Here is a 25,907-nt window from a genome sequence, read left to right on the forward strand (position 1 = left end):
TGGTAAAATGAGGATGATGATGGTGTCCATCCATTGGGCTGTTGTGAGGATGAGTTAATCATGCAAAGTTCTCACTGTGGACTCAAGCTTTTTATTGCTGTTTGTGAATCCCAAATGCTCTTGAGCAAAGGGAAATCAGGACAAGGACAAAGGGCTCCAGCAGCCAAGTCAATAACTCGCCTTCCTTTCACGTATGAATTTACCTTTTTAAGAAATGCCAAGTACCTGATGAGAATTCAGGATGGGAATTAGAAATGTTTATTGAATGAAATGGTTGAGGTGCTGGAGTATGAAGGACTCTTTCACCCAGCTACACTTTAGTGAAATCCCAAAGTATCTGCTTGATATCTGAGAAACAGTCAGGAGCTGAGGCCAAAGGAAGAAGAGATGTCAATGGCTGAAGTTCAACAGCTTTGAAATAAGAGAGGAAGAAATAAGATTTCAAACTGGAAGAAGATGCTAAAGTCAGAAAGGTTAAAGCAGAGATGTTTACTCAAACAGAAGTTTATTATTTCCAGATATAACTTAAGAGGATAGAATCAAAGATTGAGTCTAAGACACCCTTGCCTGTATCCAGACTAAGGCATCAGACTCACCTGTGCACACGGCGTGAGTGTGTGTAATGTGTAATTTTTACCATAAGCTCTGGCTAGAGAGGTTTCTGATCAAGGAGGTAGGTCACAGGGCCCCATGTCCATATCTAGATTGTTCCTGCCTGTCCTAAAGGACTTTGTGACTGTACACAAAACTGCTGTCTTCCTTTTCGTAAACCCTAAAGTGATTCAGTGAGTGGGGGAGGGATAAACCAAGGAAAGTGAAACTTAAGAGGCCAAGCCAGACCAATGGGGTTCAGAGACCAAGAGGGAAAGAGCTGTGGTCCCTGTCAATCATAGGAAGCATTTCTGAGAGCTGCTCATCAGGTCCTGTGGAGGCAGCAAGCTGAGGCAGAACACTCTGGTTCATCTTGAGAAATGGTGTGTATCATAGAACTGCAGCTTGTGAGACTCTTGGAGGAATGGGACATTTGCTTTCTTCCTGCCAAATCCCCTGACTTATTTAATTTCTTCTTAGCCAAAAGCTGGCAGAATAAAAAGTGACATAATTCTCTTTTTCCACCAATAGTGAAAGGTGCCAGTTTAGAGATCAAATTCCATAAGGAGAATTTTAACAGAAAACCAGAATATTATACCCAATTAGCCAACAAATTGTTTATGAAAATCATTGATAGTAACTATTTACCAGTCTCTTTCAGTGTAATGTTCATGCCAAGTAATCCAGTTCTATACCATTTAGTATATAGAGCTACTCTATAGAAAAGGTATTATTTTTGCCTAGTTTTTCCTTATAAAGGAACTAATATGTGAGAAGGTGATAACTGGTATAAGACAGCTTATGTACAACGGAACTTAGTAGCTAGGTCCAGTTCTATCAAAACCTAGAGTCGGATTTGGTCACCCCCAAACTCTCTGCCTTTCTTCTACCCTCCAGCACCGCTGATGTTAAGTGCAAAGAAATAACAAAAGTGTCAGCGAGGGCTCTTTGACTTAGGAGATTAGCAGTGTCAATAAGGTGGGTACACAAAAGGGAAAATGGGGACTGGGAGATAGCTCAGTTGGTTAAGCACTAGCTGTGTAGGCATGAGACTTGAGTTTGAGCCTCAGAGCTCACTTAAAAAAAAAAGAAGCTGAGCATGATATGTGCTTGCAATCCCAGCAGTGGAGAGGTAGAGTCACGTGGTTCCCTGGAGCTTGCTGGCCAGCTTGCATAGCCTGCTCAGCTCTAGACCCATGAGAGACCCTGTTTCAATAAACAGGTGGATGGCTACTGAGGACAGACCCGATGTTGTACACACACACACACACACACACACACACACACACACACACACACTAGCACATGAAGAAAATAACTACTATTATCTTGCTGTGGTTGAAAAGGAGCCAAAGGAATATTGAGGATTCATGCTCAAATCTGAACGGGGCAGAATGAGCAGGGTTGGCTGAGCACAGAGGAGAGGGTTGGCTGCATTCGTAGCTGAGCAGCTGTAGAACCTAGTTTTGAATACAAGGCCAGTTGTCCAAGTGGATGAACTTAGTCCAAGTGGATGAACTTAGTCATCACTTATGAACTCAGGCCTTCATCAAGTTACAGACTTTTTTGGCCTCAGTGTCCTCATCTGTGATATGAGCATGATAGCTACCTAGAGGGCTGCTGGGAGAAATGAGCTTCTAAAGAGGCACCTGCTATGGTGTGGGATTGTTTTGTGACTTATGCCTTCATCTGCTGCCCATGTGGGACAAATGGTGTGGGACAATTGTATTCTGTCAATTATGTTTTAAATAAACGCTGATTGGCCAGTATTCAGGCAGGAAGTATAGGCGGGACAATGTGAGAGAAAATAGAGGCAGGACAATGAGAACAGGAGTATTCTGGAAAGAAGGAAGCTTCCTCCGCAGTCCTGTCCAGACAACAAAGAAGCAGGGTGTGACCTGCCCCGCTGAAAAAGATACTGAGCCATGTGGCTAACATAGATAAGAATAATGGGTTAATATAAGTTATAAGAGCTAATAAGAAGCCTGAGGTAATGGGCCAATCAGTTTATAACTAATGTAGACCTCTGTGTGATTTTTTGGGGGGAACTAACTGGCTGTAAAAACTAAACAAAACAAAAACCCCAACAAGTAGCTGGCTCCTCCTGTTATGCTGCAACCTTCATCGCTCTTCCTTGTAGTGTTAAGTTCAGCTTTCTAGGAGATGAGCTGGCTTCTTGCCTCTGACCTGCCTAGGTAAGATCATGTAGAAAGCACTTTACCTGCTGTGAGAAGCCCTTCACAACACGCCTCTGTTTAAGGTTGGTCTCTCCATCCAAGTTGGCAGTTTCCAGGTGACAGACGCCACTGGGGTCCGAGGAGAAGAGGAGAAGGATGTCTGCTGGGACGATCTCATTGCACCGCATCTGAACAAAGTCTCCTACACGCACATCCTGCCAGCGCTTTGGCATGTAGCTCTGCTCTTTTCTAAGGTGGGTGCAAAGAATACAGGGGTCTCAGTGAGCTTTAAGATTCCTCCGAGTGTTGGTTTATTTAGATGTCAACTTGCCACAATCTAAAATCACCAGGGGAGAGTCTCCACTGAGGAAATAGATTAGGTTGGCCTGTGGGCATGTCTATAGGAGATTGTTTTGATTATTGGTCAAGCCAATCCACTGTGGGTGACATCCTTCATTGGATAGGGGTCTTGAGCAGTATATGAGTAGAATAGAGGGGGTGTATTGAGTACTGACTAAAGAGTGAGTAAGCCAGGATCTACCCATTTATTTTCTCTCTGATTTTGATTGTGGATATGATACTTTAAGTTCTTGCCTTGACGTCCTCTGCAATAATGCCTGTATCCTGGAATTTTAAGTCAAATAAATTTCTCCCTCCCCCAAGTTACTTTGGTCATGGTTTATAAAATCCCATTAGTAAAAGGTCTGTCTTTGCAACTGCTTAGGATTTTGAGCATTTACCAACTGTTGACCAGGTGTTGTGCTGATCCCTTCCTTCCTGGCCGGAAGAATGCCTTAAGGGGAAGTTAACTGTGTCATTATATTACATGGCTAGTTATCACAGAAGAAAGCAAAGGTACAAAGACCAGAGATAGAGAGAAAGCTGTTCTCGATTATGGGGAGCAGAGAGGCAGTAAAACTGAGGATATTGGTCATTAAGAATACATAGGGCAACATTGATAAAATGGAAAAAAACCCTAGAAACATTGAGAACATTACTAAGATGAGACCAGGGACTTTGATGGCATGGAACCCATAATAACTGGGAAAGCCGAGGACTGAGGAACTTGGAGGAAATGATAAACTTTCCCCCTTATAATTATCAAACTTAGATAACAGCAGTAGCAACAAAACTTGCCAATTTCATGTTTACATTGCACTGAGTACTAATGTCAATATTTTATTCACTTACATGACAATTCATTGGTGTAGACATTATATAAATTTCACAAATAAATTATAGATTAGAATTTTTTCAAGTCTTATAAACCCCAAGCTGAAACCCAAGCTTGTACACAGATTGATGTCAAAGCTTACAGCTTTCATAGCTAGTTTCTCCCAGCTGTTATTTGAGCCTCAACTTTCCCATTCCCTCCTTCCCAATAGGACATCCCATTTACACAGAGCTCTGATACCAGAAAGTCTTCATTCCACCCAGTCAAGTATTTAACAAATTTTTCTCTTCTAAGTAATCCAGATGCTCATGTTTTCTACATTTAAAAACTCTGTGAAAGTATCCCCAGGGTCCTATAAAGTCTTTGGACCATGCCAAGTCACATCTAATGCTTCAGATGACCTCAGTTATTCCTTGGATCATACAGTCTCAAGACCTATCCTAAAGGCATGGGCTCTTCTATAACTGCATTTCTAATGGTCTTCTTTCAACATGGGATTTGAAACATGTGGTCTTTTTATCAGAGACCTGCTGGTTTGAAGCTGGTTTCTTTAAGTGTACCTAGACCTGGGGAGACAGCTTACATCTGTGCTGAGCCCTTCTGGGCATGTTGCTGTTTCTCCTGGAATCTGGAGCTACATGAGCATGGTAAGACCACATTTAAGAGATGTGAATGAAAGTACTTGAAGAGGATGAAGGGAGATGCCTGCTCTTCTTGGGGTTTCTGGAGAATGTCAGCAAAGCCCTCTGAAAAGTCTATCATCTTTGTCATATATGATCCCTACAGAAGACTCTCCCAGCTTGAAATGAAGATCCTTTTGTCTGGGAGGCTAGAAGATGATCTCATCAGTAAATAAGATAATCAGGGACATCAGGATTGGTGAGTGGCCTTGCATCTCGAAGCTTCCACAGGATCTGTGGAAATGTTCCATGACCCTATGAACCTGGTACAGTGACCCTTATCTATGCCATGGCAAGAATGTCCACATGGCTACTGAATGTGGGAAGTCTCTCTGTAGCGGGTTATTAATATCTCCTTCTTCTGTTATAAAGTGGGTATCAGATTTCCAAAAAACTTTTGATTATCAACATCTAAGTACCCACTGTACCCCATATCTCTTCTTAGAAATGAAGACTAGGGACAATCCTACCTTCTTTAGTTTATTGTACTATTTTACAGATGTATTTTAAAATATGTTCATTTGTCTATTTAGGGTAGATAGTCATCTACCAAGATAGCTAGGGCAACTCAGCCCTGGAATCGCCTATCAAGTGCTCAGGTACAAGGCTCTTTAAAGAGTAAAGGATGCATTAAACAGACTTTCACAGAATGAAGGAGAGGTTCATTTTATACTTCTGTTTTTCTTTTCATTTTTAGAGAAATCAAACAAATGATTCTTAAATATTATAACAAACTTGCCTGAAGGAACCAAGGGTTATCCCCCTGTTTGTTTGCATCTCCCGTTCCTTCCTCCTGGTCTTTGGGACTGTAGGGTATCAGCTGATTGCCAGGTCCTCAACATTTATTCCACCTGGTGTGTGAGATCAGGTTTTGGGATAACACCTTTGAATCTGAGAATCACTTGGATTGTCATCATTTTCAGAGCTCCTTTGTCCTGAAGGTTGTGACAAATAGGCCAGTTGGGGTTGCTGCATTCAGAGCAAAGCCACGTCAAGGCAGTAGAAATAAATCTGCTCTTTCCAATAAAGGTCTCCACTGCTAAGTATAGGATATAGGGAGGGATGAGGAAAGATGGAAGGTCTGGGAGGTTAATTTGGGGTGTAAATTTAGGAATATATGTGTGGACTGGAATGGTACTTTGTCAGTCTTCATCATGACACAGGTACCATCAAACTTGTGTTCTGCCTCTTTATGGTACTCCTTGGATCTCAATGAAGCCAGATAGGAAAGGGACATTCATGCTTCTTTCTGGGGGTTTGCCTCTTTACCTCCATAAAGCAGTCTTGCCACTACTCTGCCAACCCCATCTTTCTCCTTCATGCTGTTTATGTGGCTTGGGGTCAGGCAACAATGACCTGTACACAAAGCCCCCAACCCCCCTCAACCTTTCCTCAAGTCTCGAAAAGAGGAATCTCAGCAAATTGATGCTCAGGCTTTGGAGTGAGGTTTCTGGATCAAGTTCCCAGAAACATTGTACTTCTTCAACAGGCTCATGCTACCTCCAGGAGCCCCTGGGGGTGACTGGAGTACTGGAGCTATTAGTGTTCATTAAAAAAGTACTTTGGGGAATGTAGTTTAGCATGGGTACATGGGACGTTCCTTACCGGGTACATCAGTTGAGAAATTTTATTTGTAGCAGTATTTTATTTTATAATGCTATGTTAAAGTAACCTAACCCAGCTATATTATAGCATGACAGGCATATTTTACTGAACCTTTAGGGACACTTCCATTTCACACTTGGCTACTTTGCTCGGGCTGTTCCGTGCTCTGGGGTACACTTCGTCACTTCATCTGTCAACAGCATGTCTGAGGAGCAGCCAACGATGCCTAGCCCAAGGGTGTTCAGTCAAGGGAGGTGAGAAGTAGGAGAATTTAGCTGAAGCATAAAAGTGGCATGCTTCTACATTGAGTGACACTCAGGTGTGACCAGCTGCTGGCCAGGAGCCACCAGTTAGAGTCATTCCCTCACTGATATGGCCGCCTTGGAACAGCTGCCCCAGGGGGATGTGTGCATAGACTCTTGCCTGTCCCTCTGCTCCGAGAGTTGGCACCTGGGAGCCCACTGCTATTTTAGTTTCCTGCAATGTTCACTGCTGCTTAAAAATAAGATTCATGGCTTAGGACAAAGACTACATCTGGCACATTCTACCTTGAGGAGAAATTAAGTGGTGTGGTGCTAAACAGCTTTCTGGGAGAGGATGGCCTTTTTTTTTTAATAGGTAAATAAATAGTAAGGGAGGTTTTTAACCAAGTGTATGGTATGTGGAAATGGGAGAGGAGGAGAGATGGAGAGGAAAATGTTTAAGACTCCATTTCTCCTGTAACTAGGTTCTACATAAAGAACTGTGGGGGCTGGAGAAGACGAGACCTGTCAGGAGGATAAGCTATCTTATGGGACTTAGTGTTAACAGATGACAAATTGACCTGTGATGTCCTTCAGCAAGCTTAAATACTAAGTTCAGAATGCCCCAGGTGCATAGGGACCACTGAGAATAATGAGGAGAGTTTATGAATTAAAAATGTGTTTGGGACAGTTTGGTAGTTACACAAAAACAGACACAAGGGCAATGGAACCAAATTGAAGACACTGACATCATCCACACACTTATGAACACCTGATTTTTGACAAAGAAGCCAAAATGGTATAGTGCATAAAAAGAAAACATCTTCCACAAATGGTGGTCGCATAACTGGATGTCAACATGTGAAAGATTGTAAATAGGTCCATATCTATCACCATGCACAAAACTCAAGTCCAAGTGGATCAAAGACCTCACCTCAGCATAAATTTATTTACACTGAACCTGATAGAAGAGAAAATGGGAAGTAGCCTTGAATGCATTGGCACTGGAGGCCACTTCCTAAATATAACACCAGTAGCACAGACACTGATAGCAACAATCAATAAATGGGACCTCCTGAAACAACAAATCTTCTGTAAGACAAAGGACACATAAGACAAAACAACAGCCTACAGAATGGGAAAAGATCTTAACAAACCCCTCATCTGACAAAGATAATCTCCAAAATATATAAAGAACTCAAGAAACTAGATATCAAAATATCAAATAATCCAATTAAAAATGGGGTATAGACCATTTTTTCAACAGAATTTTCAACAGAAGAATCTCAAACAGCCAAAAGGCATTTAAGGAATTGCTTAACATCCTTAGTTATCAGGGAAATGCAAATCAAAGAGACTCTGAGATACCATCTTACATAGGTCAGAATAGCTAAGTTCAAAAACACTGAGTACAGTCTATGTTGGAGAGGATATGGAGTAAGGGAACATACATCTACTGCTGGTGGGAGTGCAAACTTGTACAGCCACTTTGGAAATCAGTATGGCAATTTCTCAGAAAATTAGGAATCAATCTACCTCAAGACCCAGCATTACCATTCTTGGGCATATACTCTAAGGATGCGCAATCATACCACAAGGACACTTGCTCAACAATATTCATAGCAGCATTATTTGTAACAGCCAGAACCTGGAAACAATCTAGATGCCCCTCACCTAAAGAATGAATAAATAAAATGTGGTACATTTACACAATGGAGTATTGCTCAGCTATTAAAAAAAAAATGACATCTTGAAATTTGCAGGTAAATGGATGGAAATAGAAAAAAATCATCCTGAGTGAGGTAACCCAGACCCAGAATGGCAAGCACTGTATATATTCACTCATCACTGGATACTAGATGTAAAGCAAGGGGTAACTAAACTACAGTCCACAGCTCCAGAGGAGCTAGGTAACCAGGAGGACCCTAAGAGGGATGCAAGGGTCACCCTGGGAAAGGGAAATAGATGAGATCTCCTGGGTAAACTGAGGGTTGAGGGAGGATTGGGGGCTGAGAACATGAGGGAATGGCATGGTCGAGATGGAAGAGGGATAGAGTGGGAAAGCAAGGAGAGGTATCTTGATAGAAGGGCCATTATGGGTTTAGGAAGAAATCTGGTGCTAGGGAAATTCTCAGGAATCCACAAGGATGATTCAAGCTAAGACTCCTAACAATAATAGAGAAGGTTTCTGAACTGGCCTTCCCCTGTAATCAGATAGGTGACTACCTTGATTACATTGTCATCATAGAGTCTTCATCTAGTAACTGTTGGAAGCAGATGCAGAGATCCACAGCCAAGCACCAGGCAGAGCTCTGGGAGTCCAGCCGAAGAGAGGGAGGAAGAATTATATGAGTGTGTGTGTGAGGGGGGGGGGCGTCAAGATCATGACAGAGAGACAGCTGACGTGAACTCTTGAGAACCCATGAACTCCAGACTGACACCTGGGGTGCCTACAAGAGACCGAACAAGGCCCTCTGCCTATGAGCAGCAGTTGTGAAGCTTGTCTGTTTGAGGTGGCCCTGGCAGTAGGACCAGAAACTATCCCTAGTGCATAAGCTGGCTTTTTGGAGCCCATTCACTATGGTGGGATACCTTGCTCAGCCTTGATGCAGGCGGGAAGGGCTTGGTCCTTCCTCAACTTAAAGTGCCAGGCTTTGTTGACTCCCCATGGAAGGCCTTACCCTTTCTGAGGAGTGGATAGGAGACTGGGGGCAGGTGGGGGGGAGGGCAGCGGGAAAGGAGGGGGAATGGTGATTGGGTGTGTAAAATGAATACAAAATTTAAAATAAAAAAGAATGTGTTTGGGGTTTGGAGACATGGCTCAATGATTGACTTCATACTGTTCTCATAGAGAACCCAGGTTTGGTTCCTAATATCCATGGCTGACAATTCCAGGTCCAGGGACAGTGTGGGACATAAGTGACATTCACCACACTAGAGATACCTAGATCCAACCAGGGCCACTGGGGATTGGCATAAAAGGACCCAAATTCTAAATTAACAGGTGGGGGCCGAGAATCACTAACAGTGGAACATTTGTGTTAGCACCACCCTGTTCTCACCCACAGGCTCTGGAAGCCTGGTCATCCCAGGGTCCCATGTGTACACTAGGTGTTAAAACTCCAGGCTTGGTGATGGTACCCATCTCTGACCTCACTGACTATGTAGCTGCCACATTCAGAAAGAATAACTTAGACTATCATTAAGAGGTGATGGCCACAGGCACACCACGCCTCACAGGACAGGGAGTCACAGGAGCCATGACTTCCTGCAAGGCCATGGTTACTGGGTTATGAATAACCAGCCTGGGGGTATCTGAGAGCACACAGCTCACTGTGGATGAACTTTATCTATCCTCAGCAGGTCCAAATCCTACCTCTCTCTTTTCACCCCCAGGCTGTGAACATCAATGCTGCGTGGCTTGTTGGCATGCCTGCTTGCACACCAAGCTCCTGTTGCCTTATTGCTTCATGCCCCTTTTTATTTTCACTATGTGATGACCTTGCTGAGTGATGGGAAAGTCTACATTTATGTGCCTAGAATTGGGTGAGTTAAGTGTTTATTAAATACGATGTTCTATAGATTCATCTTGAATAGTTCATAAAGGAGAAGCTTTTTGAAGTCATTTTTTACAATTAGTCATGACAGACTCCTCACTTCTAATGAGACTTCTAATGAAAATATGGTCTCAAAATCCCAGCAAAATTCTTCACAGTCCTTGAAAGAACAATACTCAACTTCATATGGGAAGGCAAAAAGCCTAGGTTAGCCAAAACAATCCTGCACAATAAAGGAACTTCTGGAGGCATCACAATCCCAAACTTCAAACTCTACTACAGAGCTACAGTACAGAATACAGCCTGGTATTGGCATAAAAACAGACAGGAGGACCAATGAAACTGAATCAAAGACCCAAATACCAATCCACATACCTACAAACACCTGATTTTTGACAAAGAAGTAAACAAATATAAAATGGAAAAAGAAAGCATATTCAACAAATGAGGCTGGCATTACTGGATATCAACATGTAGAAGAATGAAAATAGATATGGATATACTAGATGTTAAAACTCCAGGCTTGGTGATGGTACCCATCTCTGACCTCACTGACTATGTAGCTGCCACATTCAGAAAGAATAACTTAGACTATCATTAAGAGGTGATGGTCACAGGCACACCACGCCTCACAGGACAGGGAGTCACAGGAGCCATGACTTCCTGCAAGGCCATGGTCACTGGGTTATGAATAGCCAGCCTGGGGGTGTCAGAGAGCACACAGTATGTCCATATCTATTGCGATGCACAAAACTCATGCCCAAATAGATAAAAGACCTCAACATAAAACCAACCACACTGAACCTCATAGAAGGGAAAGTGGGAAATAGCCTTGAATGCTTTGGCACATGAGACCATTGCCCAGTAGCACAGACACTGAGAGAAACAATTAGTAAATGGGACCTTCTGAAACTGAGAAGCTTCTGTAAAGCAAAATACATGGTCAACAAGACAAAACAGTAGCCTATAGAACAGGAAAAAAATCTTCACCAACCCCACATAAGACAGAGGGTTGACCTCCAAGATGTACAAAGAACTCGAGAAATTGGTCTCCAAAAGAACAAATAGTCCAATAAAAAATGGGGTATGGACCTAAACAGAGAACTCTCAACAGATGAATCAAAAAATGGCTGAAAGACACTTAAGGAAATACTCAACATCCTTAGCCATCAGATAAATGCAATCAAAACAACTCTGAGATTCCATCTTACACCTATAAGAATGGCCAAGATCAAAAACACTGATGACAGCTTATGCTGGAGAGGATATGGGGTAAAGGGAACACTCCTATATTGCTCGTGGGAGTGCAAACTGGTACAGCCACTTTGAAAATCAGTATGGCAATTTCTCAGAAAATTAGGAAACAACCTAACTCAAGACCCAGCAACTCCACTTTTGGGTATATACCCAAAGGACGTTCAATCATACCACAAGGACATGTGCTCAACTATGTTCATAGCAGCATTATTTGTCACAGCCAGAACCTGGAAACAACCTAAATGTCCCTTGACTGAAGAATGGATAAAGAAGATGTGGTGCATTTGCACAATGGAGTACTACACAGAGGAAAAAATTATGACATCTTGAAATTTGCATGCAAATGGATAGATCTAGAAAACATCATATTGAGTGCGGTAACCCAGACCCAGAAAGACAAATATCATATGTACTCACTCATAAGTGGCTGTCAGACATAAAGCAAAGAAAAACTAGCCTACAATTCACAGTCCCAGAGAAACTAGACAACAATGAGGATTCTAAGAGAGACATACATGGATCTTACCTACATAGTAAGTAGAAAAAAATGAGATCTCCTGAGTAAATTGGGAGCGTGGGGATTGTGGGAGGATAGAAAGGGAGGGGAGAGGAAGGGAGGGAAGTGGAAAATATATATAGCTTAATAAAAGCAATAAAAAAAGTGTTTAGCTATATGTGGGTTTGTAGGAATAATTTGTTTTTCCACTGTAATCTGTACAGTGTTTAATCATGTAAGGAAATGGGAAGCATTTTTACTTGTATTTATTGTAATCATTCTCTTAAAAAATAGAATTCAACCATATTGTGATTTTTATATTGCTTGAAAGATTTTGCAGGGATATATACACTGTCATAAAAAAAAATAATGACACAGAAGAAGGGAAACATCAAGGAAGAAGAACAAAACTGCAAAAGAATAGAGTATAACAAGCCACAGAAAGAATAATAAAATGAACTATGCTTTGACCCTTGAGGAAAAAAAATCTGATCTCATAGTATTAGCTGCCATGTATGGAGTGCCCATAAAGATCATAGCACCAGACATATGTGACCATTTATCTGCCTAATTAGGAGAAAACTTTTATTATTACCATTTTCCTTCTCTTTTCAGATGAGAAAAACAGGGCCTCAGAGGGGCTACCCAATTCAGGTAAAATCACATAGCCATGTCTAACAGGACCTGCGAGTTTCAGTGAGGGGCACCATAGCTTAACAGGGAATGGATGCTTTGTTTGGGAATGAGGTACATGGTAGCTGAAGCTGAAAGGGACAGAAGCCTAGCTAAGGCTAAATGAGAACACGAGTGTCACCTTCTAGAGTCCTGAGTTCAGTAACGACAAGGCAGAGGCTATGTATCCTCCCTTGCTGATACACAAATCATCTCTGATGAGAAGAGTGCAGAGCTTCAGGGACCCCTGAACTCCTGTTTTATGACTCCCCTGTCCGTTGGGACCTAGCGTGGTCTCTTCTGAAAAGACAAGCTGAATTGGCCCAAGTGGTGTTTATGTTTATAGTCTTCTGTGAACACATGGCAGGGCAGAAGGACGAGCATGCAGATGGGAGATGCTTGCAAGATGGGCACTGGCTTTGCCAGACGCAAAATAAATACCTGGCCATGAACACCATGTTCTGTTGGTCTGTGACCTCCAGGCTGTGGGAATTTTCATAGTTACACTTCAGATGACCCTGAACGCCTCTCCACTGTCTGCATTGTTCAGATTCTCTCCTGACACGTTTTTTTCTGTAGGTCGGAGCTTGAAGCAAGTTCCACAGATAGTTTTTCCCCCTTTTCTCTCATGTGTTTTCCATCTCCAGTCATTTGCCTTTCTTTTGTACTTTTCTTAGGTCAAGTTCATGTGTGATTCCTGGCTGTCAAGGATCTAGAGGTCTCCTCAGCAGTATTTTAGCTAATATTATGGAAGTACTGCTGAGTGCCAGACACAATACCAAGCATTTAGTACATGCTAATGTTCTAGCTTACTTAGTACCAGAAGTAACCCCAGGAAGTTGTTTATGGGTGAAGGGAGGTTTATGATGATATTTTGATGTTAGGATAGCTCTGAAAAAAAGCCTGAATTCTGTTCTGTTAACCCAAGTCCCCCCTTTTAGTTTTTCTAGCGAGTCACTTCTCAGGAGAATAATGGCAAAATGTGGATCACAGCACTGCCTTCGAGGAGTTCACACACCTGATGTTCTCATGCTCAGGCCATTTTACAACTCATGCTAGACCAAGTGTCTTAGGGCCTGGGCTAGGTGAGGACATGTGTGGTCTTCCCCAAACCTGATACTCAGTGTGGAGATGTTCAGACATTGAAACAAGCGCTCATGTGATACAGTAACTACACAGAGCCAGGGTGGGCGGTTCCGACCAAGTGCAGATTTGATGTGGAGAATTTGATTGATGCATCAGTCAGGTCTTTGTAAGACTGTTTTTCTTCTTCTCCTATCCATCCTGCGGCCATGTGTTCTACAGTTTGTCTCCATAGCAATGCTATTTCCAAACCCTCTTGCATGTCATCTGCCCATTTCCTCATGGAATAGACTTTAGGCAGAATTATGGGCATCATTTAAAGGGGAGACCAGTTGGGCATGATTACTGAAATGGCTCTATTTACGTCATTAGATAATTAGCAAAACAAACAGTGTCAACTTAGTACTATCCCTTGTAGTGTGGAGCTGTGGACTGTGTCCCGCCACCCGGCTCTGGGCCACCTGGCTCCTGCACGGCTAGCTTTATACCCGAAATAACAACACACAAACTGTTTTCTTTTAAACACTGCCTGACCCATTAGTTTCAGCCTCTTACTCACATCTTGACTAACCCATATCTAATAATCCATTTAGCACCACGAGTGGTGTCTTACCAGGAAAGATTCAACATGTCTGACCTGGCGGCTGGCTTCATCGCATCTGGCATCTCTCTGAGGAGAGGCATGGAGGTCTGGCTAACTTAGGAGAGGCGTGGCATCTGACTGAGCCATCTACCTCACTTCCTTCTTCCTGTTCTGTCTACTCCACCCACCTAAGGGCTGGCCAAGGCAGTTTCTTTATTAATGAATGAAATCAACATAAACAGAAGACTCTCCCACATCAATCCCTAGGCTGTCCACTGTGGATGCAGGCAGGACAGACAGCCATTAAAGCCAGGCTGGAAACCTAACCAGACTGCCAGCTCCAGTGGCTGGCCTCTCTCTTCTACACACAGAATTATCTTGTCATCGAAACAGCCACCTGATTCCCAGAAGGAAGATTCTTCATGTCCCACTAAAAAGTCAAACTGAGGGGATAGTCCATTTATAAAATGAAAGCTCAGCCTGTAAAATACTTCCTATGCAAGCCTGAGGCCCTCAGTTCAAGTCATCTGTCATCAGCAGAGCCAATCATGGGAGCTCATTGCTCAGCTAGCCTAACCGATTGGTGAGTTCCAGATTGAGCAAGAGACACTGGCTTAAAAAATAAGGGGGTGGGGACAATCAAGAAATACATCCAACCTTGACCGGTGAAAAGAGTGTACTCATATAAACCTGCATGAGCATGTGTTCTTACTAACGTGCTCATGTATTGCACACATACACACACAAAGAGTAAAGAAAACCAGTTCAGCGTTCTCTCATTTCTTCTCAATTTTCAGGCATTTCTTGGTACTTCCTGATCTTTTGAAAACTAAAACATGTAACCTTCAGTTGACATATGACCAGCCTCCGAAATGAATGGCGCTCTCTTGGCCTGACCGAGCATTTCTCAGCATGCCCCCTGAAGGGTGGCCTCTTTGAGGAAGGCCTCCATCGGTCGTGACACTTCATGCAGGTAGATGAATCCCTACATTCTCTATAGTACCATGTCTCTGCCCCCTTGTATACAGAGCACCAAAGTACATGGAGAGTTCTAACTGTTTGTAATCATCTCATGTATCCTGGACGGAGAGCCCCTGGAGGACACAAGCTGCCATGATGGTATCCATGCATCAATTAATATATGCTGAACAGGAGCTGGAGAAGTGGCTTAGTTTGGAAATGTCTGCCACACAAGCACTAGCACCCAGGTTTAGATTCTCAATACCAATGTAAAAAGCCAAGTGTGGCTGTACATGCCCGAAACTCTTGCAAGGGGTGGGCAACTACAAGCATATTCCCAGAGATTGATTGAGAGCCTGTCAAGCCAGTAAGTGCTGAGTTCCAGTGAGAGTCCCTGTCTCAAAAAAAATTTGAAGAGCAGTAGAGGAAGACACCTGCTGTCAACCTCTGGTCTCCATACACATATGCATGCAGGTACAAACTCAGACATATGCTACACACATGCACACACACACTCATGCATGCATGCGCACGCACGCATGCATGCACTTGGCTGGACAGGTGAATAACCCGGTGACTGACTGCTGTAACTCAGAGTGGACTTTGTTTTATTTCAATCTGGGGACGAATCCCAATCCAATTCCCTTGGTTCACATTCCTTTTTCTGTGCCGTGTGTTTTCTGAATACCAATACAATTTCCCTAAGCTAGCTGGAAAAAATACAAGCCTCTTGCTGGGTATGGTTTCTGGATTCATTAAACAGAGCCCTGGGAGAAGCTAAGCTAATACAATTCTGAAGCTAATCTCCCCTCCAAGTCATTCCATAAATCTGATTAATGGGTCACCTCTCGACCATAAGCACCCTTGCTATATTAAAAGAAAATGCTCTAACAGGATTGTAATTCTGTTAACAAGGCTTCTGCTGTTCGCCAAAGCCATTTCCTCACAGTAGAAATGAGTCTAGACTGGATGATGCATGGGATTAGATAGTGAGCAGAATTCTACGGGCCTTTGTGCTTAATTGCAAGAAAGAGAAAGGAATAGAAAAGGTGCCAGTTTCTCAGATGAGAGAAATCGGAGGGAAGAGTCAGACACATACTTCTGGGTGTCCCTCAGAAAACACTGTCACTTTCTCAACTCTTGAGTTCTTTGTCTGCTATCTTATCCTGTGTCATTGATCTCTGGCAACAGGACAGGCCCCTTAGTATCCATGTGCTCAGATAATCATTAACATACAGGCAGCATTTCTGGCTTCTCCTGCCATGGTTTTTCACAGAACCTGTATACTTCCGAGTAAGACAAACTTCAGGGACCATCTAAGGCAGGGTGTCCCAAGTTTGGCAAGTTCCCACTAACAGGTGGAAAGCAACGGACCAAGAAATGGAGTTTTAAGTGACAGAGATGAGAGCAGGGAGGTGGCCTCTGCAATGTCCGTTTCTCTTTCTTTGAAGTTATTTTATTTGGGTTTAATTTCTTCTTAGAAAATATGGCTGGGTTCTGTGGATAAGGACCTTACCTCAGGCATTGTTTGGTTTCATCATCCTAATTTCTGCTCCCAGGGATTGGGTCAGGGTGGGTATGTGATCCAATAGGGGTCCACCGAGATGTGAGGTGGTTAGGAGTAAGTTACTTCTCTCGACCATCTATGAAGGCCACCAGAAATACCTTTCTTTGTCCCTATGTGGGATATTAGATGTAGTTCTGAGTACAGGCCCTGCTGCAGCTCTCTCCTTATCATGGGGACACAACTGTCTGGGGGTTCAGATGACAAAAACAGGAAGGAATCTAGAAGCTGACTGAGTACTAGGTACTTGCTCACCGCAAGTCACCTGTGGCTGTTTAAACCATCATAATTCCTTATTGTGTAAATCTCTGTGATTGAGGTTTCTGCCTCTGGCAGGAGAAAACAACTGAGCCAACACAGTACTAGACATGATGCTTACTGGGGGTTGTACCTGACTCATTAATAACGTTACCATGTGTTATTAGACCCAAGAGCAACAGTATGTAGGCACTATATCCTGAATTACTTGGCTATAGGCTCTGTTTGTTTGTTTGTTTGTTTTCCCCAATGGTATACCTCACAGGGCCTACTAGCCTTATGAATGCAGAAACAGGAATGGAGAAATGTAAGTGGCTTTCCCAGTCTACTCCTAGCTGGCTGAAGACCTGAGCCTAGAGAGCAAGCAGTGGATTCCCCAAGCCTGCTGTCTTCTCAAGGTCATAGCCCCTTCTGTCCAAAGACAACCCTTCATGGAGGGGTGACCTTGGGACAACACAATTATTCTTTTGCAAAGACTTCTGATGTCTTAGACACTATAAAGCAAAGTATGAAAATTAGACGTTCCCAGGCAGAGTGGAACCTTAGGTCAGACAAACGAAATCTGCAGAATTTGCATCGATTGTGTCCTTAGCAGCCCCTGCGAAGGTGCAGTGGGTAGTAAAGATTGTTGGAGAAATGGGGATTTGATAGCCAAGACTGTAGCCCCCAGTACGTTACCCTTTCTCAAATAAATAAGCTCCACCCGTGTTTGCATATGCAATTCTAATTAAACGCAGCGGGATGTCCCCCCTCCCAAAACAGAAAAAAAGGCATAAAACTAGAAGTGGGGGTGGTTGGGAAGAAGGCAGTCAACAGGAGGAGGAAGGGAATAAGATAGGATGATGGGGGGAGTATAATTAAAGTAATATATATATATATATATAATGTATATAATTATATGTAGTCAAAGTAACATAATATATATTATATATATATATACACACATGAAATTGTAAAAGGATAACTGAATTTGAAATAGTAAAGATGTAATAACTGTAGTTTCCCTAAAGAACTCAGGTAATTTGGTCCACCCAGCACTGGGCTGTATTTCTACTTGGAACAAAGCATGTTGTTAGCTGCACAGTCAGCTCTGCGGTGAGGTGAACCCTTTTGGGTTTGACCCTTGGAGGGCCCGTGATCCCTGTTACATCCCAACACAGATTGCCTGTCTGGCTCCCATAGTCAGTTATCTTGCTGTCATTGAGCAACGTGAAGTTTAATTAATTAATTCAAAGTGTACAGGTTCTTTACTGTGTGCCTTTGCTTTGTCAACCACGAGCCATGGAATGTGAGGAGCAGCAGCTATTTGGAGGCAGGATATTTTAGGAATACCCCTTCAGAAACACTGAATCCTCCTTTTGTTCTGCCTGCCAGTGAATGGTCAGCTAACACCTTTTCTGAATTCTTTTTTTTTTTAACTTTGAAACGCATTCTCATATAGCTCAGGTTAGCCTTGAACTATATAGGCAAGGTAGCCTTGAACTCCTGACTCTCCTGCCTTAGCCTCCCCAGGGCTGAGATTACAGGCAACTTTGAAACACATTCTCATATAGCTCAGGTTAGCTTTGAACTATATAGGCAAGGTAGCCTTGAACTCCTGACTCTCCTGCCTTAGCCTCCCCAGGGCTGAGATTACAGGCATGTGCAATCATACCTTAGCCATTAGATATATTTAATAGATAACCATTCTCTTACCTATTCTGTTTGGCTATTACCTTGTTTTCCCCAGGTTATTTTGAAAGCAGAACAATAGGTCATTCTGGCTCTCAGCACAGGTGAGTATGCCCTCTGATTAACGTTGGGATTAGTGCCAAGAAGAGGCTCATTACTCTGGGATATTCTGGCAGAGCAGGAAGAACAGGACTCCCATTCCTCTGTAGGGGACCACTTCCTGCTTTCCTTTGTGCCACCGTGCTTGAACAACAAAGGAGAAAGGTGGTGACAAAATGCTAGATGGGTGGGTTGAAGTCATTGAAAATGGATGCTTTCCCTGTAAGGAAAGGCTTTCCACCCAAGTAGCTATTCCTTCCTTTCATTTGACAGCCTGTCTACATCTCAGCTATAGCTGACCACTGTGCTCACAACAGTCGTGGCAATTAGATCTAGCGGGGAAAGGAAAAAAAAAATCCCTCAGATCACTTTTTCTAGACATATAACTGTGACCCTGCCAGCAAAGATGGGCAAAAACTCAGTGTTCCTGAGTGGGGAGCGTGGGGTTCCATTTAGGGGTTCTTTGTATGTCACAGTTTCCCTGTAGGCTTCCCCTGGTGGAGAACTTCGCTCCTCAGCCCTCCCATAACCCAGTTCCAGTAGCTTCAAAGTAATTTCCTTTCACTTCTGCTGGTGACCAGGGCAACAGAAAAACCTCTGCAGATGCTATTAAAAAGCATGGAGTAAGACAGCCCCAGAGTGATCTGAGGAAATAGAGGGGAATGAGGAGGAGAAAGGAAGGGAGAGAGGGAGAGATGGGGGAGAGATGGAGAAAGAGGAGCGAGAGGAAGAGGGAGAGAGAGAGAAAGGGAGGAAAGAGGGAGAGGGGAAAAGGGAGGGAGGAAGGAAGAGGAAGAGAGTGAGAGAAGGAAAGAGGGAGAAAGGGAGAAAGAGAGAGATAGATAGATAGAGAGAGAGAGAGAGAGAGAGAGAGAGAGAGAGAGAGAGAGAGAGACTGATAGAATGACTTGCCCTTTTAAGAAGAAACTAAGCCTTACATATCTAAGCATAGCAGGCATCCATGGCTCACTGCTAGCTCATTCAACAAGTGTCCTGTTATTTTCTTTCCTGAAACCAGAGCTCAACTCCACTAGGTCTTTTGTAGACAGTCGCACAGGTACATAGAGACCTGCTTTTAATTCTGTCCTTTTGCCCTTACCAAAAAAAGCAGGTCCCTAAAAGCCCAGTTTGGCCATCTGGCCAACGAAACTTTGCAATGTATCTGTATAGGCAAAGCAACAATAAACAGTGTGGTCAGATCAGACCAAGGGAGGCAGGTTAAGTTTTATGGGACTATCAGAAACGAGCCTGGGACAGTCAATAGCTCAGCAGATGGGAACTTTGCTTTCTAAAAGTGATTGTAGCTCCTATGTACTTGTTTGATATTAACACTAATCACTCCCTAGGGTCATTTTGTATCAGTCTCATGAACACAGCAAGAATTGCTCTTGTTTTAGGAATTACAACATGTCACTGCGAGCATTTGCATTACTTGCCTAAGGCCACCACCTGGTTAGGACTGGAGACAGTGCTTCAGCCTGGCTATGTCCTCAGGGTCCCTTCTAAGACAAAGCGCCATCACTCCCTGAAACACTGACACATTTCTTCTCCTCCAAGTCAAACCTGCTCACAGCAACACCCAACTAATTAGGGAAGAGAATTTATAGAAACACCTTCAAAGAAAATACCATTAAATGAAGACTTCCTAACTCGAAAAGCCTTCCTTAGCCCCTTTTGCTTGTGGTTCATATTATTCCTCACTCTGGGCACTAAACATTTCACTGAGGTAAGTCATGAAAACCCCTGCCACCATCCCTTGTGCTAGCAGGGGGTGCAGCCAGGGGAAGTTAGGCTGCACCAGCAAGACGTCCCCAGAGCTCTTAGTTTTACCTGCTGTAGATCAGGGACTCTCGGTTATTGATGACTTTATCAGATTGGTATCTCCGGAAGTCTTCCCAGGCATCCTTGATGGCAGTAACAGCGAGGATGACACAGATTGGAATCATGCTCACTGCTGGCTGGAACGCATTGACCACAGGGATAAAATTCAGAATGACAATGCCCACAAAATAGAGATTGGCAAAGCGGTGCAGTTGCTCGAAAAGGTTCTTGGGTATGAAGGACAGCACTGTGTACTTGCTGGTCTTGACTTGGTTCCCACGATAGTGGCGGTTGGGGTTTTCTTTGTAGGGCCATCCTTCGAAAGGCAGGTTGGAGACCACGACCCTCTTCTTATCTTCTTTCTTTTTCCGCCGTTTCCTCCCTTCCTTCCTCATCTCTGCTCAAGCCTACCTCTTCTTCTCTCATAATTTAATGAGCATCTTTTACTCCTTGCCTAATGCGCTGAAAATAAAATGTCTCTTGTTTCAAACCTACCAGTAAAAAACAGTTTAAAAAACTGAAAGAAAGGAAGACAGCAAGCCGGTCTGAAATGAGTGTGGGAGAACTCTGATCAGGAAGGAGTTTGTAGGGAATGGGTGTGTGTCCAGAAGGTACTTCCTTCTGCCAGGCTGAGACTCCACCTGTTGGAATGTAGGAGTCATCCACAGGTGGCTTCCTTTTCTACACAGGTGCACTGATTCTGGGTCCTAAAACCTACCAGTTTAAATAACAAAATGGATTTTTAGCCATGGCATTCTGCAGCTTTAAAAATGGCTTAGTTGGATTTTTTTTTTTTTTAAATTTGTGTAAGATCACCTGACACCGTCAAAAGAGCCTCTTAGGAAATTAGTCTCTTGTGATGATCTAATCATCTTGGAGTCTAATGCTTGGGCTTCTAGCCAATCTTAACAATACAATGTCTGTGAGGGTTTTCATGAGCTATATCAAGGTTTTTCAACTTCAACCTTGCTATTTTTGATTAGTTAATGTGTGTGTGTGTGTGTGTGTGTGTGTGTGTGTGCGTGTGTGTATCCTGTCCTGTGTATTTAAGACATATCCGGATACCCCCAGCCTCCATCTGCTAGATGCTGGTAGTATCCTGCCTACCAACTATCCCAACCTTTCACCATGTACTCATGAGGAGGTGTGCGTCAAAATCACATCCAGCTGAGAATGACTGAGTTAAGAAAACTCAATGTCTGAAAAAGTCCTAAGGAACTTTTCGCTATCTACATAAGAAAACCCCCACCACACACATAAGTCTCTGTATAAATATACATATGTAGTTCAAATAAAATTTTCTTATCTGGCCTGACAATTGCAAGAGTCAAAGAAGATGCATCTAACAAAACCCCCAGCATGAGGCATTGGAAGTCCTTCTTCGAGTTGTTGGTCAGAGATTCTGAAAACATAACAGGTTACTTCCAAAGGTGGAAGATAAATCCCTATTGATGAATACATCATGCACTTTAGACAAAGGGCCCAAGATCCGTGAGCTGGAGTTGACCTGCAAGGCCTTCCCTGGGGACTAGATTTCTTGATACCAGAAGGTGCCATTCAAGATCCTAAATAGCAAGCAACCAACAGGCCTACCTAACTGTAATACCTATGAACCACAACAATGACCAGTATGGCACAAATAACCCTTACCATGTAATAGTGCCATGCATATCTTGCTAATAACAAATAGCTCTCTCATTGGACTAAGTCCCATCAAGAACGTGAAAATCATGCCCATCACTGGAAACATAGCCAACTACCCAGGGCTAGCGAAGTCATGGATCTTGGAAGAGGTCCTACAGCTGCCACGTTATTAAAGCAGCATAATCTGTACCCATACTCTAAATATTTGTCTTTTTTTATCCACATCTAAGTGTAGTCCTTATCCCTCACCAAGGAATCTTCTCTTTTTAAAGATGGAGAGCATTACACAAAACCAGAACCAATCAGAATACCCAGTCCCGAGTGATACCTCCACAAAACATTCCTTCACCTAAGGCTCAGGGAACCTGGGAGAAAGGGGGTGAAAAGATTGTGAGAGCCACAGGATCAGGGAGTTTTCAAGGGAAGCTGTGTCTCCTAGTGTGTCAGAAGCTACACCCATGAAGTTTCACCAACATGATTGTCCAAAGTTGAGCTGAACAAGAACAACAACAGACAAGGCTAACATGCCCTGGAGAAAGTCTGCAAGGTCCCAGTACTGTACAAAGAACTACAGGCAAGTAAGGAATGCTGAGAGTGGGAACAAGGGTCTTCCCAGGGAAGAGCACTCCAATTGACTCTCTAATACCAAATGGTGAGATCTGAAAACATACATAAAGTAACACTAGACAGACTGAGCAGATTACGTTTAGAAATATGTACATGCACACACCTATACACACATAACAATAATTAATGAGAAAAAGCAATGAATTTTAAAAAGAGCAAGGGGGTATATAAAGAGGTTTGGAGGGAAATAAAGAGGGAAATGATGAAATTATAATAGCAAAAATAAAAATATTACTTTAAAATATTATTTTTTAAAAAAGAATATATGAGGTTAGTTTAGTAGACAAAGGTGCTTGCCATCAAGTCCGATAACTTAAGTTCAACACCCAGACCCCATATACTAGAAGGGAGAACCAACTCATACAAGTTGGCCTTTGGACTTTATTTGTGTGTTGTGGCAAACTCACACACATACAAACTAAAGTTAAAAGCCATATTCAAGTAAAGATTAGTCCCTTAAATATGCTAATGAGTTTATTTAGCCTGTTTGCAAGAGCGAGAACAGTGGTAAAGCCCCCTTACCTTTCGTATATCTGAATGCTGGTGCTGTTCATCTCTCTATCAAAGCAGTATCTCTTGAAGTCCTCTATGCCATCTTTGACCATAATGATGAACAGGACAATGGCCAATGGTAACATGGTGATTTCCCGGTGGAAGACTTCCATGGAAGGCATCCAGTTCAGAATCACCAGAAACAGAAAGTAGAGGTTGGCCCACCTGGAGGGACAAGCAAGCTGTGAGTGGAGACCCAGGAGGTGAAAAACATACTCTTCCAATCTCTTCCTAGTTAGTGGCTTTAACCCAAACAAATACGTCTTTCAGTGTCAAGTCAAACAATGTAGTAAAGGCTTTGAAGGCAAATTCTATAGATTTCTAAAAATTACACTCATTTATTCTCTCTCTCTCTCTCTCTGTGCATGTGTGTGTGTACATATGTGCACAAGCATGCATGTGCCATTTGCCATAGTGTACATATGGAGCTCAGAGGACAACTTGCAGGAGTGGATTCTCTTCTTCCATGTCATAGAGATTGAACTCAGGCCATCAATCTTGGCTGGCATCACCTTTACCGTGTCTCTCTGATATACTAATTCATGGACATGTTTGTTCTCTCTTGTGCAAAGATAACATAATATCACACTGTCTGCTTTAAAGGACTCTTTTAAATGTTATGCGGCATAAAATTGGTTTTGTGTACACTAAAGTGTTCTGAAACATAACAGCCAATGAACGTCATAAACTTCAATAGATTTTGTGATTTTTAAGTATATATTTGATTTATAATTAATGCTTTTGTACATTGTTTGAAACAAAAGGATTATACATTTAAAATTTGTAAGTGACTCATTTCCTCTGCCACAGTGCTTTTGCCCGTGTGACTATGTCAGTAGAAACATTCTGCTGGTTCCTTTCACCCATTTCTTTATTTTTATTCCTTTAAAAAATGTGTGTGTGTGTGTGTTTATGTAATGTGTTCACATATGTATGGGAGCACATGTTTGTGAGAGAGCATATACATGTGTGCACTAGATGTTGACATTTGAAGTCTTCCCCACTCACTCTGTACTTTACATAATGAGGTAGGGTCTCTTACTTGAAACAAGAGCTTACTGATTTCACTAATCTAAGCTAGTCAGCTTTGCTCTGGGGCTCCCCATGCTCCCTCTCCCAGGAACTAGGACTATAGGTAAGCAGTCTCATACTTGGCTCACACTTTGAGGGGTGCTGGGGATCTGAACTCTGGTCCTCAAACTTGGCTCAGTGAACACTTTAGCTCCCAATGCCCCTGTGAGTTATCTATCCAGGGACCTATCTTTTCATCCAGTCATATCTGAATTGCTACTTCCTCAAGGAAATCTTTGCTGACATTTTAAGTAGGTCAAATTCTCACTGTAAAACAGTACCATATCCCCCTTGCAAGTATCCCTTATGGCTACAGTTTGTAATCAATTTAATAATTTAAAAATTAACATGTGTCTCATTCACTAGATGGTACAATGAGTCCAGTATTTCCTTTTGTCCCACATGTATGCTTACCACCCAAAACATGGTGAGATAAGTCATTACGTGATCAGTGAAAGAAGCTTGTTTCATATATGCATGTGGATATTAAAGGACGCTGCTTAGAGAGCAGCTTCCCTGAGTTTGTCTCAGTGGCAAATAGTAGGCTAAGGTGTATATAGTTGGGGGACCTTGTTGCATACCTATGAAACTGCTCAAAGAGATTCTGCGGCAGGAAGGTGAGTAGGGTGTACTTGGTTGTACAGATGCTGTTGCCTGGGTACCTCCTGGAGACCTTCTTCCAGTCCTGGTGACACATGCCATTGTTGGGGTATACCACCCGCTGCTCTGTTGGGTTGTAGCTCTGCCGGTTCGTCTCCGGAGAAAGCAGAGGCGTGCTTTCTGAAGGGGATTCGGGGAAGCCATTTTGGGTTCGCCATTTCCACCGTAGCCAAGAAAAGTCCAAGGGAAGAGTCATTTCCAGGAACAGGTACAATGGTCTAAAAACACAGGAAGAGGTGTGGTCAGGAGAGGTGAGTGACACATGAAGTCACTATGGTAAGGAGGAAAACATAACATGGCATCTTTTCATTTGTCTATGCAAGGTCCAATCTTAGGAAACTGGGAACAGTCCTTACAATGCATCTATTTTGGGGTCAGATGTATTAAACAATGAGAAAACAATCTACAACTAGACAAGCATTAGGGTTGTGAAAGCAGGTAATCGTGGTGGTGTGGCCAGGGTGGACCACCTGGTTGGTGCAGTCGTAGAAAAGCCAAAGCTTGGTCTGCAAGGATAGGATGTTGAAGGGCTACATGTGAGCTCTCGCTCATTCTCAATGGTAAAATTTCACCATTCACCTTGTTCATCTTTGACTTTCCCACATAAAAAGAAGGAAGATGGGCTAGAGTGGTGGCCTGTGGTTAAGAGCACTTGCTTCTCTTGCAGAGAACCTGGGTTCAGTTCCCAACACTCATATCAGGTGACTCATAATTGCATGCAAATTCAGTTCCAGGGGATCTGATACCCTCCTTTGGGCTCTGTAGGCACTAGGTATGCTTGCAAGCATACACACACACACACACACACACACACACACACACACACACACACACATACATACATACAGGCATGTGCACATACA

General features: G+C 42.9%; 1 protein-coding gene across 1 annotated transcript in view; it reads right to left on the bottom strand.

Moving 5' to 3' along the window:
• Positions 1-25,240, bottom strand: part of Atp10b (ATPase phospholipid transporting 10B (putative)) — a 98,977-nt gene extending 73,737 nt beyond the window's left edge. Inside the window, exons 1-3 of the mRNA XM_038329102.1 lie at positions 24,966-25,240; positions 23,284-23,478; positions 2,813-3,017 (exon numbers count right to left, since the gene is read on the bottom strand). Coding sequence (XP_038185030.1) covers positions 2,813-3,017; positions 23,284-23,478; positions 24,966-25,240 — 675 coding nt within the window. The remainder of the gene's footprint in view (positions 1-2,812; positions 3,018-23,283; positions 23,479-24,965) is intronic.
• Positions 25,241-25,907: the final 667 nt, after the last annotated feature.

The sequence above is a fragment of the Arvicola amphibius genome, chromosome 4, assembly GCF_903992535.2.
Source record: "Arvicola amphibius chromosome 4, mArvAmp1.2, whole genome shotgun sequence".
In the NCBI taxonomy this organism is placed as follows: domain Eukaryota; kingdom Metazoa; phylum Chordata; class Mammalia; order Rodentia; family Cricetidae; genus Arvicola; species Arvicola amphibius.